This window comes from Podarcis erhardii, assembly GCF_964252035.2.
Source record: "Podarcis erhardii genome assembly, chromosome: 11".
Lineage (NCBI taxonomy): Eukaryota > Metazoa > Chordata > Lepidosauria > Squamata > Lacertidae > Podarcis > Podarcis erhardii.
The window spans coordinates 6,670,865-6,689,670 of NC_138501.1; the positions used below are offsets into that span (position 1 = coordinate 6,670,865).

The 18,806-nt window shown below is 39.7% G+C and overlaps 1 protein-coding gene across 5 annotated transcripts; it reads right to left on the reverse strand.

The window, feature by feature from the left end:
- Nucleotides 1-855: 855 nt before the first annotated feature.
- On the reverse strand, nucleotides 856-18,746 carry HNRNPK (heterogeneous nuclear ribonucleoprotein K). Of its 5 annotated transcripts, none has more exons than XM_081881054.1 (16): nucleotides 18,339-18,475; nucleotides 16,422-16,485; nucleotides 16,246-16,318; nucleotides 15,344-15,441; nucleotides 14,643-14,699; nucleotides 13,317-13,360; nucleotides 12,362-12,434; nucleotides 11,229-11,342; nucleotides 8,282-8,410; nucleotides 7,792-8,093; nucleotides 7,425-7,479; nucleotides 5,246-5,296; nucleotides 3,300-3,321; nucleotides 3,138-3,220; nucleotides 2,673-2,842; nucleotides 856-1,870 (listed from the first exon to the last, which is right to left on the reverse strand). In XM_081881054.1, the coding sequence occupies exons 3-16, from the start codon at nucleotides 16,292-16,294 to the stop codon at nucleotides 1,840-1,842; spliced, it is 1,278 nt and encodes a 425-aa protein (XP_081737180.1). In that variant the 5' UTR covers nucleotides 16,295-16,318; nucleotides 16,422-16,485; nucleotides 18,339-18,475; the 3' UTR covers nucleotides 856-1,839. The 5 variants fall into 5 exon arrangements, with proteins under 5 accessions (XP_081737180.1, XP_081737181.1, XP_081737178.1 ...); XM_081881052.1 differs by lacking the exon at nucleotides 18,339-18,475 and adding an exon at nucleotides 18,672-18,746 and having other exon boundaries at nucleotides 1,403-1,930; XM_081881051.1 differs by having other exon boundaries at nucleotides 1,403-1,930.
- Between the last annotated feature and the right edge of the window lie 60 nt (nucleotides 18,747-18,806).

Below are 18,806 nucleotides of genomic sequence, written 5' to 3' on the forward strand. Positions count from 1 at the left end.
CCTCGGTTTAAGAACTGTTTCAGTTTAAGAATGGACTTCCAGAACGGATTAAGTTCGTGAACAGAGGTACCACTGTACACTGGGGCCTAAATCTTCTGATTAAAGACCCATTTACTCAATGTTCAGAAATAGGACACAAGAGCCTCAAATCCTGATGCATAATGCAGGATGTGACCCCTCCCCCCTCCATGAAATGCAAACACCCAGCGCTAAAGGCAGCCTTTGGTTTTAGGTGAATTTCACCAGAGGTATTAAAAATACACTCTAATGCAAGGATGTTTCATTTTCTGTGAAAACCTAAAGTTCCATTAATCAGAGCTTAGTGCAAATGGCATAAAACTTAATAGTCCAAAAATATCCGTTTGAGTACCAAAACTGAATGGAGCTCTTCTGTACTCCTGAAAATCCACTTTCGATTAATCCAAGTCTTCATTTCACCAATGGGGTATCAAGTATCACTGCCGATCCGCTTCATATTCAGAGATCTGCCAGACAATCCAGATCTACATTGTTCTTTTTGCTCTAAAGCACTCCACTGCAGCACAGCTTCCTCTCCACTTGCAACTTTATATGCCATTTTTTAACTTTGACATAAGTAGCACTTACATGATCAGGTTCTGCAAAAAGCTCTCATGAAGATGTTCTTCCTTAAATACTAAAGGTATCTCAAATGAAGGAATCTTTGGCAAATGTTCTTCTACAACTTCTCAGTGTAGCATTCAGAGCTAAGAAAGAAGGGCATGGTAGATTTCAATTTATCTTTTAATTTATTGTGAAACACAAAGAGGAAAATATTTTAAGTCTGTAGAGAATTAGACCTAGAGTAAATATTGAAACCTCGAAGTTACATGCAGCTGGATGTTATTACAATGTTTATTCGAGACAAATAAACTTGTAAACTATTAATACAAATGCTGAGATTTTTACATGAAAATATCCAGGTTCTTTTGATTCCACACACATTTTCTATGCAACTCAAACAGTGAGATACAATTGTTTTGTCATTCAGTTTTTATACAATAGAAACATTTTAAACAAGTTACAGTTGGATATGGGCAAGATTGCCAATGCTAGAAATGACTAAAATTCCAACAGCCTCTACAGTTAATTGCTATTCCATGACAAACCAAGTTTTGTGAAATTTTATTCAAACCAACAAGTTGCAGTACAATAATTAGGGGCATACATTTGGAGTAACAAGAACGTAAAACTGTTTCAATATTTTTCAGTTTCTTCACACATCAAACTTTGGAGTCAGTGCATTGTCAATACTCCCAATTTGCCAAAACAATGAAATTGGGTGTTCTGCTTCTCTGGTATAGGGAAAAAGCCAAGCTCAATTAATGGTGTAGAGAGTGTATTTTAGCTACAGAAGTATGCATTAAAAAAATGACTGCAAGAATTGGTTCACTAAATTTATTTTTAAAATCATAAAACATCTTACAAAAGAGCATGACATTCTGCACACTGCTTTGAATGGATGCCAGGGATAGGTAAGTGAACTACCAGTACTCTTCTCCCTCTTCAAAACAAAAAAGGTATAAAGCAGATGGTTCACAAGTGACAGAAAAAACATTACAGTTTACAACCAACATAGAACAAAAATAAAATCCACCTTCTCTGCTGCTGTTTCAAAATACCAATGTTAGTTTTGCAAGCCACCCCACTCCCACCCACCTATATGTAGAGAACTAAAAACATTACATCTGGTGACAGCAAAAAAAATTCACTACACCTCAAATGCAGAACACCTATGAAGCAGAGGAATGTTGGCTTTTTAAACAGAAGCAGATTTAAGAAAAAAAAAAGATGCAGGACTCCTTCAGTTCTTCACTAGTCTTAGAAAAACTTTCCAGAATACTGCTTCACACTATAAAAAAGAAAAAATATCTTGCATTAGAATCCTTCAACATCTGCATACTGCTTCACACTATAAGGAAAAAGAAAAAAAAAGGCATGTATTAGAATGGTTGAACAAACAACTTGAATCAATATTTGCAAATACATTTTACACAATTATAAATATTAGACAATACATACTGGTTAAAATTTTACAGTTTGTAATTAGTAGCTATCTACTTTCAAAAAGACAAGTTACACATTGCAAAAATGCTCACTAGACAGCTGATGTTAGAGGAAATAAAGCAAGTACAATCTAGAGCTGTTATACATGGCAGAAAAGGAAGCAATGCCAGTGAGGTGTGAAATGCTGCATTAACAGCACCAATAGTTTTCAACTTGTCCTGTAGAGGCATGGTCTGTGCCATATGGCAGACTGCGATTTGTTGTCGATTTGGTTATCTAAAAACAACAAAATCACTAGTCTTCCACACAGAACTAGACCAACATCCACTGAAATCTTCTATATTTTCTACAGGCTCTATGTAATAGATTACAAGTAGATTTTTTGCAGCAGTTTTCACCAGAGAAATGAGGACTGCTTGGTTAAGGTCGCTTCCAGCAAGATTAGTTTTGAGGGTGTCTTCATAGAGTAAGAATGGAAAACAGAAGAGAAAGGCATACTACGAAGTGCAGAAGTTAGTATACACTAACAGCATAAAGGTGTTTTTTGTTTTTAAAATAGCTTTCTTTAAAAAGGCATACCATACAAGAGACAAAGTTCAGTAATGATTTACACATTTAGTTTACAGCTGCAGTTCTATGCAACTTGCCTGTTTTGCAGTAAATACTGTGCATTTTGAATCTGGTCCTGTGTGCCTGTGATAGTTATTATCCGATCTTCTGAGCCCTCTAAGGGTTCATCAATTTTGATTGAAGCTCCTGATTCATGGCGTATCTGTTTGATCCTCTGGCCTCCTTTTCCAATAATGGAACCAGCCAGCTAGAAAAAAAGTGAGGGTTTTTTTTTTAGCGGCAGCTAGTAATTGCAATATCACAACATACAAAGTTATTACCAGAGTACAAAAACATACCATTACACAATATGACAATTTATTAGGCAGCACCCCAATAACAAGTTGGGGAGGAAATTTTCAACCCATTTCCTTCAAAGCAGAATACAAGCTTAACATATAACCCTGAAGATAACAGTAAGTCTAACATACTGCACAAAGATTAAAAAACCGTATGTCACAAGGCTTATTTGAAAATATTTTAACTACAGGGAATATACTTACATCTTTGGGTATTGTTACTTGTGTTGTAATTATGGGTCCACCAAGATCACCGTAAGAGCCACGGCCCCCTGCATAAGAATAGTCTGATTTAAAACGTATGCATCTTGCTCTTTTAATGACTGAACAGTAAATTGTATATAGTACACATGCATTAAAGCTTACCATATCCTGATCCACCCTCGAACTAGAAAAAGGAAACAAAAAGAAAAAGTCTTAGCAGCTTTTGTTTCATGTAACATGGAAGCTAACGAAAGTATTCTACACAGCTGATATCTTTATCTGTATCTATATCTATATCTATATCTATATCTATATCTATATCTATATCTATATCTATATCTATATCTATCTATCTATCTATCTACCTACCGTATTTTTTTGCACCATAACACTCACTTTTTTCCTCCTAGAAAGTAAGGGGAAATGTCTGTGCGTGTTATGGAGGGAATGCCTACGGGTGGCATGCCTACAGATTTTCCTCCTCTAAAAACTACGTGCGTGTTATGGTCGGGTGCGTGTTATGGAGCGAAAAATACGGTATCTATCTATCTCCTGCCAACCTAGTAGTTCGAAAGCACACAAAAGTGCAACTAGATAAATAGGTACCGCTCTGGCGGGAAGGTAAACGGCATTTCTGTGCGCTGCTCTGGTTCGCCAGAAGCGGCTTAGTCATGCTGGCCACATGACCCGGAAGCTGTACGCCGGCTCCCTTGGCCAATAAAGCGAGATGAGCGCCGCAACCCCAGAGTTGGTCACGACTGGACCTAATGGTCAGGGGTCCCTTTACCTTTATATATATCTATATAGCTCCACCTATATATAACTGGACCTCTGCCATAAAACCATAGGTAAAATCTGTGCATTTCTGGATTTCAAAAGAGAACAAGGGCCTTTCACCACCAAAGCACCAGCATTGTGGAACTCCTTCCCCAATGAATCTAGGTAGCTCAACAATCTCAAAATACAGTGGTATCTCTGGTTATGAACTTAATTTGTTCCAGAGGTCTGTTCTTAACCTGAAACCGATCTTAACCTGAGGTACCACTTTAGCCAATGGTACCTCCTGCTGCTGCGTGATTTCTGTTCTCATCCTGAGTTTAAGTTCTTAACCTGAGGTTAGCAGAATCTGTAACGCGAAGTGTTTGTAACCCGAGGTACCACTGTACTTTCCAATGGAGAACACCAAATCAGTAACTGACCAGGCATATTTTATGCAGCATGATTCATGCAAAGTCAGCGATAGCAATTCTAGTGGAAATGTTTAGATTCCAATACCAGATAATGACTAAACTATATAGCCCTCAATAAGTCTATTACCCCTGAACCCTATTTAACATTCTGACTACCTTGTACAAAAAAGGCAGGCAGTAATGTTAATTACATTCCCATCTACACTCAAAACATTCTCATTTCTAGTCAGAGGTATGTTAGAAATTCAGCTCCACTAATTTAACATGTGATGAAATGCCTTCCTGGTGCACTGGCAAGCTCTCCCTCCGTCCCCACCCAGCTTAAGCAGCCTATGCACACACATGGGTATGCATACATTTATCATGGCAATGTGCGCACACAGGTTTATAAAAGTTTTTGAACATTTTCTGTTAAGGCCTATCAAACACACAACATATTAAGAGAAAAAAACATTTTGGAATCTTTCAGGTCTTCAGTTGCCAACTTAGAGGCACACACATTTCAGGAGACATTAAGATAAGGAACTCAAATCACTGCTTCGGGTATTTTAATGTTTCATTCATCCCATATTACTTAACTATACAAACAATATGTTGTAACATTTCTGGGATTGAAAGAGTATATGAGAAGGAATTCCACAGTACAAATTAAGCAGTAGGTGGGAAATTTTGCATCATCCATACTTAAGGCAACTGTTTCCTTTGCCTCTACAAGTATTTGAGTTTAATCTAAACATATCCATTTCAACTACAAGCTTCTAGGAGAAGATGTAGGAGATATTACTTGCTTAAAATCCAGCAAGCCCCCAAATGGAAGCTTTTAGCAATGGCAGTTTATGCGCAAAACCAGTTCCTTATTGCCTCTCTCCTATCATCAAGAACACCAATCAAAGCAGGCTTTTTAATTAGTGTACTCACCATTTCTGGCGTTTCTATGTCATCGCAAGCATTGACATGACATTGCATCATCTTGCCAAAGAGAAGAAAGAAAAAATACATTTGAAACAAGTTATTTGGGACTTTATAGACTCATAAATCATAAAGCTTACATGCCTGTAAACCTATGTGATACAGACTGCATAAACCAGTTTGCATGTTAGAATATATGCAAAACAAGCTTGATAGGTGACAATTTAAGGCAATTTCCATATGCACTACTTATATTATTCTGCAGCCAAGTGCAGCTCTTAAGCAACGCGAGTGAAGTCCATATGCAAGCAGAATTGACTTTAATCAGATGCAGAGAATGCTCCTTTATCCATACCTTCCCTATGCAGACCACCCCATTCTGTTACAAAGGTTGAGAATCCCTAGAGATTTGGTGGGGGGTGCAGGGAAAATCCAATTGTGTGAGAAGTGAGCAGTGGCCACCACTTATGCATAATTTACTTACACAATTGTGACCTTGGGAAGACAGTCAAAAAAGAAATAAAAGAAGGGCAGGGAAAACTCACTGCTTACCAGCCTCTGGGAAGGATGTTCAAGGGTTATGGGATGCCTCCAGGGCCTTGCACAGCCTTCCCAGAGCTCAGAAAGCAAGGCAGAAGCCAAGGCCTGCTCTGGACAAGTTTGGATGACTGCGCAGGGTGAGGGAGTAGTTCTGGGGGTTTCCTGGGTTTACGTGATTTTGCCTTTGCACATGGACGCCAGGAGCTGAACCCTCATTTAAGTGGCAGGCCCTGTACATACGCAATATTGGATACTGCTCTTATTTTTTCAATTACCTACATAAATTCTCTCACAATGCCCCGAATAAAAAAACATAAAAAATAAGCCTGGGGCGCAGGTGGCACTGTGGGTAAAACCTCAGTGCCTAGGACTTGCCGATCGTATGGTCGGCGGTTCGAATCCCCGCGGCGGGGTGAGCTCCCGTCGTTCGGTCCCAGCTCCTGCCCACCTAGCAGTTCGAAAGCACCCTTAAGTGCAAGTAGATAAATAGGTACAGCTTTATAGTGGGAAGGTAAACGGCGTTTCCGTGTGCTGCGCTGGTGCTGGCTCGCCAGAGCAGCTTCGTCACGCTGGCCACGTGATCTGGAAGTGTCTCCGGACAGCGCTGGCTCCCGGCCTCTTAAGTGAGATGAGCACACAACCCTAGAGTCGGACACGACTGGCCCGTACGGGCAGGGGTGCCTTTACCTTAAATAAGCCTGACTTGGTTCAATGTATCAAACAGTTATTACATGTTTTAAGTTAAAATACAGTTTGGGGTTTAATTTAATTTGTACTATATTACTATGTAATTTTACTCTATTAAATTTTATACTGTAATTCATTTGCTTCTGAGTCACTCAATGAACTTGTGTTATGGGCATGTTACTGAGTTCATTTCCCCTCTGGTAATTCCTAAGAAAGCGTAAATTCTGATTTAGGCATGCAGGAAAGCAAGCATTCTGTACATAGTAAATTAGGCTGAAATCTTGTATACACTAAGAGCCTTGCAGTGCAATTCTATACCTGCCCACCCAGATATAATCCTACTGAAGTCAATGGGCCTTTTTCTCAGGTAACTGGTAGCAGTAAAATATAACTTTCATACTGCAAACATAAAATACTATGGAACTACAGCCCTACATGATTCTGACCTAAATAACTTGGTCAAAATACATTTCTTCCTCATCAGAACTGTTACTCATTTTGAAAAAGATGACCCACAATTAGAATCATGTTCCTAACCCTGAAGGTTAAGATCTTGTAAGTCAGAGCTTTCCAAACCTCTCATGCTGGCAACACACTTTTTAGACATGCATCATTTTGTGACACAGTAATTCAGTTTTACTAGCAAACTGGAGGTAAAACTAACCCCTTTCCAGCCCCAGGAAAGCCTACAGACTGCAGCCAACACATTAACTGTCGTGACACAGTTTCAAAAGCTCTGTTCTAAGTACACAAGTGCCAATGAAGAGAAAAACTTGAACTACAAATACTATTAAAGTCTCCAAATACTCAAGATTCATGAACACTTTCCTAAAGAAAACTGAAAGTTAATTGTGAAAGGTAAAATTGTAAAAGGTCATTGATATCCTAAGTCATACAAAAAACAATGCTTTCAAGATACCCAATTACCGAAAAACTGTATTTGGAGCTCTCCATAACTTACCATTCCATCGTAGCGATCACCAGGTCTGCCCCTTCGGTCGTAAGACATAAGGTCCCTTAAGAAAACAAATTATATAATTTAGAGTGTTTACAAGTTAAAGTCTCACATAAAGACATTGTCAAATACATAAATAAGGAAACTGATTTGGTGAAGATAAAGCAATCAGGGTTTTTTTACTTTTAGACTAATATGTCACAAATTCATGTTTTATAAATCTATCCATCCCACTCCCACTTAAAACAAACATAAAATCCAGTTCCATTTATTAACTACTATGTTCTCCCCCAAGCACAAACCTTACTCTAAGCAGCTGTTAGCTCAAGACTGCTCTATAAAAGCACTCTGAATCATTACAATGTTGACGTACCCGCCTCTGGGAGGAGGAGGGGGAGGAAGAGGAAGATTGCGAGCTCTGCTGCCACCTCTACCACCACGGCCTGGAGGAGGGGGAGGAGGTCCTCTGCGAGGGCTCATGTCATCATAATCTCTTCGTGGAGGCATTGGACGACCACGACCTGGAGGCATTCGATCAAAGCCTCCTCTGCCACGCATTGGAAATCCCACAGGACGCCCCCTTCTGTCATCAAACATCATTGTAAATCCACCATAGTCGTACGTTTCATCATAAAAGTTTGGATCGTAAGGCTGTGCACGTCCTTTGATTGGTGACTAATAAAAAAAGGAAAACAACTTTAGTCTTCTGAACATTTCCCACAATTATATTTTAACACATGTATTAAAAGACTACCAATTATTGAAGTTACATGTATAGCTTATTTCAAGCAAAAATGCAACTATCTTTGCACAAAAAAGGCGTGGGGGGGTATGAAAACAAATTATTGTAAAGATTAAATTACCTCTGATATAAGATCCAGTATTATTTTGATGCATTCCACAACTCTATCAGGCTTTCCACCAATTAGCACCACTCTGTCAGAAGAATGAGGACAGCATTCTTGGAAAAGCTTAATGGTGGTCTGAGTGTTCTGCCAAGAAAATTTTAAGTAAAAAAATATTTAGAATCCACTCTAACCAATAAGAAAGCTGAAAACTATTTAACATAGTTTGTTTTTGAGATTTGTATGCTGAACAAGTAGCGGCACAAACAATACAAACTAAGAAAAGCTAAGAAAACTCCATTCTCAAAATGCACTCTCATGGCTTGTACATACAAACCATATAATTACACTACTTATGGTTCACCTACTTTTCACTGTTTGATATCTTTAAAATTCAACAATACAGGAATGATTTATGGTCCCACCCCTATTGAGTTTCCTTCCTTCCTCCCTAATTCAAAATAGAAATTTGTAAAATGCATTTAAAAGCAGAAGTGATGTTTTTTCACATGCTTGGTTCCAACCCAAATGAGGGGCTACACATGTCACATACTCCCTCCAAAGATTATTCCTTAAATTTAACCATTTATGATATATTAACTGCATTATAGCTTGATATCTGGGCTTAAATTTGGTCTGGTGGAAAAAATTCTTGCCAGAAGAGCACCAGCAAATTATTATTATAAGCTTCTGTCAGCTGACATATCTAACCAACCAAGTAAAGTTTCCAAGTAAAGGTTCCAAGTTGCCGCACATTACCGTGGTCCAGTCAAGAGGGTATTAGAGCCTGCACAAACCTTCTTTAGCAGGCATTCAAACCATTGGTACATTAGCCAAAGTCAGTAGACAAACACTCCTGGCTACCAACTCCACCTGATATAGAAGGCCTGGACATAGGAACACTCCCAATTGCGTATCTGCTCTTTTAAGTGTAACATGACCACATCACAAAGCAGTTTTCCTGAACTACGTCTGGGGCTACCAACAAATCCTGTTCTTCTAAATTGGACATTTTACTGACATCATGCTAAGCATAGTTGTACCTTGGTTCTCAAACGGAATCTGTTCAGGAAGTCAACTTCCGAAAATGTTCAAAAACCAAGGTACAGCTTCCGATCGACTGTAGGAGCTTCCTCAATTCAATTGGAAGCCACAGAAGCTGTGTCAGACATTTGGCTTCCAAAAAAGATTTGCAAACTGGAACACTCACTTCCAGGTTTGCAGTGTTCGGGAACCAAAATGTTCAACCAACAAGGCGTTCAAAAACCAAGGTACGACTGTATTACTATTTAATACTAGCATGCTACATTATGCTAAGTGATTCAAGGAATATTGCCACAAATGCTTCAGAATAAATTGAGCTGGACCATCATGAATCCGCTCCAAAATCCAAGATGAACTTTTTCAGCAGTTTTAGTTAGGACAAACCCCAACAGAAGTCCACAGGAGCCAATGACGAGAAGTACATTAATGTCCCAACGAAATAGAAGGAACCATTGCAAAAAACCTCTAACTCAGGGTTGAAATAAAGTGTGGTGATATTTTTAATATTCTCAATAACCTCAAAGCGTGCAAGACACTCAACAGGGCCACATTCAATTTCTCTCCTACAAAGATGCAGAAAGAAGATGAAGCCAAAGAAGTCCCAGCACCAAACCCTGGTCTTTAAATGTCTAAATAATTGAGTGCTCAGCCACCACAGCTAGCAAATGGTTTGACTTTAAGTATTTAATTAATTGGGGATCAAGCGAGTGAGCTTCTGCAACACTGGTCTTACTATTGCCTCCAAGAGTAGATGAAACAATGTCCTTTATTAATAAAATGAATAAAAGAAAGTCTTCACAATGAGTCTAAAGGTTCAAAATTTTCCAGTGAAAGATCGCCAGGCTGCCAAAGCACTTCAACAGTCATAAAAAGGTCTGCTGAACAAAACTGTGCAGACACAATTGTGGCAGACCTACTTGCTTTTATCATCAACTTTAAACACATTCGTAAGTTGTATACAAGTCATGTTTACGGTGGTAGCTTGGGTTAAGAACTTAATTCGTTCTGGAGGTCCGTTCTTAACCTGAAGGGCCACTTTAGCTAATGGGGCCTCCCGCCGCCGCCACACAATTTCTGTTCTCATCCTGAAGCAAAATTCTTAACCCGAGGTACTATTTCTGGGTTAGCAGAGTCTGTAGCCTGAAGCTTCTGTAACCTGAAGCCGAGGTACCACTGTAGTTGGATTTGTCCCAGTATTCCCCATGAGTGCTCAAATCAAAGACAGACTTTTTAGCCTCAGAACCCTAATTTATAGAGAGGCCTGCACTCCAGAAACTGAGTAAATCTCTAAGGAGCTATTTTGTCAGCAGCCCAAGTTGGTTCCTTATACCAGGAGTGAAATGTGATTAATAAAGACCACTGTGAAGTGTTTGACAATTATTAGGCTATGTTTTCACTCTATAGATTTCGTATTCCATTTTTACACTTAGTGACGCTACTACACAGGCTCAGATTTTGGTGAACCTCCAACTATGGTGTACAAATTATGTGGACACCACCACCTTTGCAGTAACTGCTAAGAAGTTGTTTCTCTAGAATCTCTGGAGTACAAGTTCCATCAGGGGATCAGGCACCCACAAACCTTTTGCGCTAGCCATTTCAGCTGTACAATGAGAAACAGCTTCAGATACTACAGAAGTATTAGAAACTGTCACCAATTTCAGTAACCAAAGTTAAAACCAGAATAAAACTGATCTCTTTCTCTACACTTTCTTTTACTGAAAGGAAACTCTGTGTTTGTAAATTAATCACATATTTGGGTTTCTAATTCTTTAGCAGCACAAGATGAATAAATTCTAGTAAGGTTGAGGCATTCTTGCCACCCAATGAGTAGTAACAACTATGAACTGAACATCATCTTCAAGAAAGTGATTATTTTTAAGGCAACTATGCTTATATCAAAAGACAAAAATTATGTTACCTCTCTGAGTTCTTTGATTTTAGCACCCTTGACACCAATAATTCCTCCAGCCAAACTCTGGTGAATCAACAGCCTTAACTCACAGTCGAAGTCACTTCCCTTGTAATGTTGATACTATAGACATATTCGGGGTGAAGAATAAGAAAAACAGTCAGTAAGATGTTTGCTTGAATAAGTACCCATTTACTACCCAGTACAGTACCATACTGTTACTTTTTCTGATTTCCAACTTCCAGTACCTATCACCCACTAAATCCAGACATCATTCTCCAAACAGTTTATATATTACGATTTAAATGTTAAAGTAGTACCATTATCCAAGAGTTCAGGGGCCTGATTTTACTCTAACACAAGTTTATGCAGTCCAGCCAGCTGCTTTTAAAAATCTAAAAGGTGTTTCAAACACAGCTGTGATATTGTAGTGGGGGGGGGGGGCAGGGGTTCCTAATGTTCCAAGTAGAAAATCTCACTGGAAGGAGTGCATATGTAAGTAGACCAGCCTAAAATACTTTCCCAGCCAGAGATTACCATTCTTAGTGGGTTTTATTTAATTTATTAAATTAATTAAATTAATTAAATAAATAATTAGTGGGTTTTATTTTATTTATTTATATTCAGCATATAGGAAAAATAAAATCACCCCCTACTATCAAGGTCTATGACCACACACAGTGACCTTGCTATTGATAATGCACCCCAAGAAAATAAGGGGCCACAGCTCAGTGATAGAATTTGTATATAAAAAGCTCCCAGGTTCAAGCCTTGGCATCTTCAGAAAGGGCTGACAAAGTCCCCTCTTAAACCTTGGAGAGCTGCTATCAGTGTAGACAAGGTGATGATGATGATTTATTATTATTAACTGAATATATATACCACCCTATACCCAGAGATGACAAGACGGTTCACACAATAAAATCAAAATACAAAACAATACTGAGTTACATGGACCCATGGCCTGCCTCAGTACATTAAAATTTCAAACTTAATTTTATTTGGTGCGCTATACACAAACAACTCTTGCTGACACTCCAATTAGGACATATACCTGGATTTTAAATAGAGGGCAAGTTAGCGACAGAAAACAAGAGCATTTGAAGCTCGCCATTCAGATGTATACACCCAAATACACTTACCTCTTCCAAAGTAGGGATAATTTTCTTCAAGATTTCTCCAATTGTTTCGATATCTGCACTTATACTCAGTATGCTGTCAAATAGCATTAAGCATCAGGTGTCACAAATAAGATAGGGGGAAAGGTAAAGTAAGTTGTGTATTCATAATTTTATGTGTTATAAGTCAACTTTACAGAGCTGAACTTACGAGTTAATATTCCCCACTTAAGTAAACCTTTTACTGAAGATACAGCACATGCACCTTTGTTTATGCCCAATAATATAAATGATACAAGTTTAAAATAAGGTTTTGGAGATAAGAGAATGAGTTTCTTGGAAGGAGTCAGATTAAGTGGACAAGAAATTAACGAAGAACTGAAAGCAGGAGTGAATACTCATGTTCCCCGCCACCACTAATTTAGGATACTCTCACTATTACATTGTTAAACTGGCACACCTTCTCATAGGAAACATGGGAATATGCAAGTGGTGAACATTATATTTGGAATAGGGTTATGAGACCAGTTAGAAATTAGGTTACTAATGGGCTCTGCAAGAAAACGAATACAAATGCAAGACAAAAAAGACAACACAAATGAGAAGTGAAGGAGAGTGAACCAGGAGTTAGCATTTCATCAGAAAAAATTATGAACAGGCAATGCTGGGGGAGCAAGGTGGACCACAAAGACAGAGCAGAGCGAGAGACTATTTTGAAACAATCTGATTTACAATGCAGCAAATATACAACAATTGAAGCTGTGCTCCTTCCATTGAAATAAAATTAGTGGATTGTTGGGTGGGCAACTCACGTAAAAGTTCAGTGACAAAAAAGACTTAATGGGGAAAATAAGACAGAAAACTTAAAAAAAACAATACACCGTCTACGGGGATACTATTTAATTATATAAAAGGCAGGTAATAATATACATTTCTCTCTTTCTAATCAGGCAGTGAGGCATAAACTGTTGGGACATACCGCTCGGGGCCACTGCTGTCTGGGACTGAAACACTGGCATTGTACTGCATTGGTCATTGGCGTTCGTGGATGTTGGCATTGGGCATGGGCATTCAATCAGAAGTTGTCAAGTAAGGCACCCGTTTGGCAACGAGCACATTTTTGGGCATAGCCAACCAGGGTTTTCACATGGGCGTTCAGGGGCGGATGGGCCAACGTCATGGTGGGCAACGCAGGGGCATGTCGATCCAGTACATGGGCAACGGAGAGATATATGGCCAAAAAAACAAGGAGAGGGAAGAGGGGGAAAAGCAATAAATTTTAATTTAATACAAACTATACTCATTACTCTCAATGAAACAAGCTTAAGTTGTTCTGAAGACTAACACAATAACGGATAGCTACATTGACTGTGGCTTAACAGTTATGGACCGTAAAAATGAGTTACTTGGCCTAAACTACTTTTAACATTAGAAGTTGCAGTAGCAGGCTGGCTCGTGAGGGTAGACACAAAATCTGTAGAGATTCAGATTACTGAAATTCTGGGAAAATTGGGAAAGCCACTAATCCATGAATTATATGTATGGAATCTAGATTTAGGCAGGTGAATTTTTAAGTACACTAGCTTCAGAAAGGTCAGTTAATGCACATGTGATTACTACCCAAGTTCATTCTTATACCTCAGATCTAGTAACCAAAGTTGACAGTTATAACATTCTGCAGGCATTTTACAATATAATGAAAATATCAAACACAATGTGAAATGGTATCGTGCCAAATATTTCATTAAATACCAATATCATACTTTCAAAAACTGAAGACTATGCACAATATAAAAAATTGCTTTTTACAAAGCATAGTGTTTAACTATTGAGACTTAATACTGAAAGTGTCTATTCACAGGAGTCAACCCACTATAAAAAGGTAGGTATATTTACTGTGATGTTCATGAAAAATTCATTCCAGATTAAATGCAGCTAAACGATTCTGTACATAGTATCATGCCAGTCTGAACACTTCTCTCCTGAAGAGACAGACTGTTTAAGCAAAGTTAATTCTATAGCTGGATAAAGAATGGCCATCCAGGTTTGAATTATTTTAATTGGAAGCTTAAGCTCCCTGGTATTGCAAGTCAAAGCAATGAAATACAGTTTAGTTTAATGCTTTGTAAAATAAGGGACAGGAATTTTTCCATATGAATTATTCTGTGTTTTAATTATATGAATGGAATATCCTGACACTTAAGATTTTTTAAAAAATCAATACAAGTGGCTTGTACTAGACACCTATATAAAATTTTCACAATAGCTATGCAAAATTATTAGTGTTTAACTTGTAAATACTCACGTCTGTACGAAGTGCCTTAATGTTTTTGCCACCTTTGCCAATCACTGCTCCAGCATTCTATAAAAAAGAAGAAGTCAAAATTGAAATTGATTTTCACAAATACAATTATGATAATAAGGCTGTGATTGGACATGGAAGCTGACACTAACACTCCTTTTAGTAAACCTCTCAGATAGATTTTTAAAAGTGGGTAAGGCAAATAAATCCAACCTAAACACAGAGCTTTAAGTTATTATAGCAAACATAAGAGACTTGCCTTTGGTTTCCTGATAAAAAACAAATTCAAACAATTAATGCAGATTTGCTCAAATTTAAATACTAATGATATGTTTTAATACGGTACAAGTTATGACAGAATATTGTAATGCTTAACTAGGAACCAGCTTTCAACCCTACAAATGAGCTGCCGTTTCCCAAAATTCAGAAAAGCAGGTATGTCATACAGCTTAATCTTTTCTTTAAAAAATGTCAGGTCCTTCTTAAAATCAGGTTTATTGTCTCACATGGCAGAAACATTTTGCTGTTTCTCCAAACAGAAATCTGTTAGAGTTCTGTGATATAACCCCTGGTATGCTTAAACTGATTATCAGGTATTCTCTTTATTCTGAACACTATTAATCCTCAACTGTGGATAGTAAAATTATTACAACAAAATACCACATACTCAATAACTTTTTTTGCAATTATGTAACAGAACATACTTTGCTCTGAAGCAGAATGCGTAGTTCCACCATCTCATCCGTGTTCCTTGATCTTTTGAAGGCCTGTTCCTCTTCAATATCTTCAGCTGGACGTTTGCCTAATATTTTAGAAAACAGAGAGGATTAACAATCCAAATTTTTAGCTTCTACAAGCTGTAGGGCACAAGTCATTTTATTAAATTGAATAAGGAGTCTTTTAAATGTGGGGATTTCAAAGTTTAAGCCAAGGCTAATTAGGTATAAGCAATTACTATCCTAACAGCATTAATAAAAGTAAGCTTGGCAAATCCATATTGTTCAATACTATTTTTAGCTTTAATGAACAGCCAGACAGTAAGTGCAATAGAAGAGACAACAAAGCAACCTTATTGTCCATTTCTACTGAAAGCTCTAAAAAACCTAACTATGTCTGTATGTTTGTGAAGATAGCTTTTTAGTCACATTAACAGTAACAATACCAATTAGCATCTAACCCATCAAAATGCTTATATTGGGATTATCAATTATGGAATGTAAAATAACTCACTATGGTTACCATTTTAAGTACACCAAGGTTTTTTTCATCATTTATGTAATAATTTTAAGTATCTACACTGGAAATGTATTCAGTCCATATAACATTTGGAAATCAAAAACCCCAGGTGATTCAAATGCCCTCAGAAATCTGAGCGATCCACATGTTAAAATGACCAATGAATAGGACCTGGTTGCAGCATTTAATTTAGGTTTTTATTAAACCAACATCCATTGTCTACGGTGGCTGCAGTGCAGATTGTAAACGAGATTTTTATTCACGCCTGGACATGGCATTTATAAATTCTGAACCCTTGACAGATATTCCATACAGTTACTACTTTCACATATAAGAGCTGTAATTTCTGATCACATACAAGATAGCTTACCATTAGTTTCTGTATTAGTGAAGGTCTCTTCTTGCTGTTCAGTCTCCATTATTTTTAGCCTCGCAGATACAACCTGTCAAATAAAAATAAATAAAACCCCATAAGTGCTTAGAAGAGAGCAGCCAACTCTGCAGCTTGCTAAAGAAATGAAGTGATATTTGGTTTCCAGCACTTACCAATATTATATAGCTTCGCCAAGCAAACCTTAAATGTTCTGGGCGGGATCAAAGATCAGCCAGCCTATGAAAAGCAACATACAGCCATTTTGGTCTTGTTCATTATTTTACAGTTCAGTATTCCAGAATACAGAAAAAAATTGAAACATATCAAATGTCTGTCCAACAATGCCTCTTTTCTCCCAAGTTAATCTCTCTGAAGAATTGTATAAGAGTACATACTATATCAAATATCTTTATTTGCCGCCCAGTCATGAATTACATCTCATGCAAAATCTTGACTTCACTCTAGTTTTACAGGAAAAAACACTAATGCCCGTTCACTTTTCTTGCTGAAGCCAAGTTCTCTCAGTTTCAGGAACTAAAGCAATTCCTCTGAATGATTTCTCAGATCTGATTAGTTTTCTCAGCTAATTAATGCCACCTTCAAATTTTTTGCTAGTTGCAACTTCTATCCTAGAAAACTTCAGAACTTATTTTCACATGAAAAACATGCCCTTTGTCCAATTTTTTGAAAGCGCTATTTCTTCTTAAAGCAACGCAACAGTGAATAAAGCTCAATATAAGCCAGGGACTCCTATACCAAAGTGAAAGAAACTGCATTCATTTCCATGGTATTGCAACTGATGATAAACTGTGTGTGATAAACTGCAGAAAATAGTTGTGATCGTTCGGAAGTAGTGTCTTTACTTCCATAAATTGGCTATTGCTTAAAAAAAACGAAACAAACAAAAAACCCCTCACTAGCACTGCACCTTGGTTTACTATTTCATCTTTGTGTTCGGTGCAAGTCATTTGATTTGAGGAAAACAAGATAAACCCCAAGACATACAATCGCAATATACAAACGGATTTCGGGATCTACCATAACGTAGAGTCCAATTAAAGCGATTTAACGGTGTTAGCAAGAGGGAAGGTGCTATTGTACCAGGTAGGCAGTGCCAAGCAAGAACACGATCTATGAACACTGGCTCTAGGGGGAGAGCAGGGGGGTGGAAGGTGTCACAAACCCCGCATAAACAGCTTTCAACAAAAAGGGATTGCCCCGTTCTCCTCCCCGTCGCGCTGCGGACAAGGCGGCCCACAGCACAAGACACTCAAGTACTTCCGTTAGGGACCTCGAGGCTTCAGGAGGGCCCAATTTAACCGCCACAACCCGTCAAAATAAAGCTAACAAACCCCCAATAAACGGGTCGCGCGGGGAGCGAAGGAAGCTTTCCTCCAGTTGCATAAGCTTGATCTGCCTTTACTGGAGAGCAAGGCGACTAAAAATGGCGGCTCTCAAGAGCAGCTTCGGCTGTAATGGCGACCACGAGCTGCTAGGAGGAGCCGGGAGCGGAAGGAGTAACGCCACGCGGCGGCGGCGGCCCCGAGCGAAGGGCCCACCCGCCCGACAGGCAAGACACACAAAAGAGGCCCGGCGCCGCCTCGCTCCGTTCAAGCGGGAAAAGCCTACAGGGAGCGCCGGGGCTGCTGGGCTCCGCCAGGGGAAGGAAACGCCTCCCGCCGCCTGCCTCTCCACCCACCGCGGCCGCCATGATTTCTGCAGCAGCAGCAGCAGCAGCAGCCGCTGCACAAAACCCGGGGAGCTTTGTTTCCTCGCGCCGCCTCCCTTTCCCCGGGCGGCTGCGGGCGCCGTGGCGCTGAGCGGGCGGCGCCACGTAGCGCAACGGCCGAAACGGCCTCCTCCCCCCCCCTTCGCCGCCATTAGCGGGGCCTCCCGTCGCCCCTCCCCCACAGCCTCACCCGCCCCTCAGGCACAAGCGCCCCGAAAACCTCCTAGGCCCGACGCGGCGGAGACCCAGCAGACGGAAATATTTTGAAACACACACACACACACACACACACACACACCCCGCCACCGCCGCAAACGGAAAATCTCTGAGGGGGAAAAAAAAAGCCCCCTCGGCTCCTTACCGCGCAGCGCACTAACTCCGCCGTATCCGTCGCTAAGGAGTGCGAGAGAAAAGAGCCGAAAGGAGCCGTAGCGCGCGCGCACACTCACACAAGCCACGGCCGCCCGCTTATTGGCTCGCCGGCCCCGCCGCCGCACCCCTATTGGCTGACGGCGCCGCCCTTCTCGAAGCGAGGCACGCTGTGGTGCCGGGGCCCGCCCTCCGTGGCGGCTGCCGCGGCGCCAACCCCGCAAACGGGGCTCTGGGCCGGCCGGGTGGCTGAGGCGTCATCCCAGTCCTCTTATATCCCCTGTCCGTTTCCATTTTCCCTGCTCACATACTGCTTGGTACTTACATTTAAGATATATATTACGAAACAAAAACCAGTCCGAATATCGTTACGGTAAATGACAAGGGGGGCGAAGGGCTTCAAGGAGAACGGAACTGATCCGAGGTCGCGCGTGAGGGGAAAGGGAGCGAGAGAGAGACG

What these genes read in the sequence shown, in the direction of transcription:
- HNRNPK (XM_081881055.1), bottom strand. Translation starts at nt 16,294, where the DNA reads ATGGAGACTGAACAGCAAGAAGAGACCTTCACTAATACAGAAACTAAT. An exon ending in TTATCCCTACTTTGGAAGAG is followed by an intron (nt 11,343 to 12,361) that starts GTAAGTGTATTT and finishes ATATGTCTATAG; the next exon opens with TATCAACATTACAAGGGAAG. An exon ending in AAATCAAAGAACTCAGAGAG is followed by an intron (nt 8,411 to 11,228) that starts GTAACATAATTT and finishes TTTTCTTGGCAG; the next exon opens with AACACTCAGACCACCATTAA.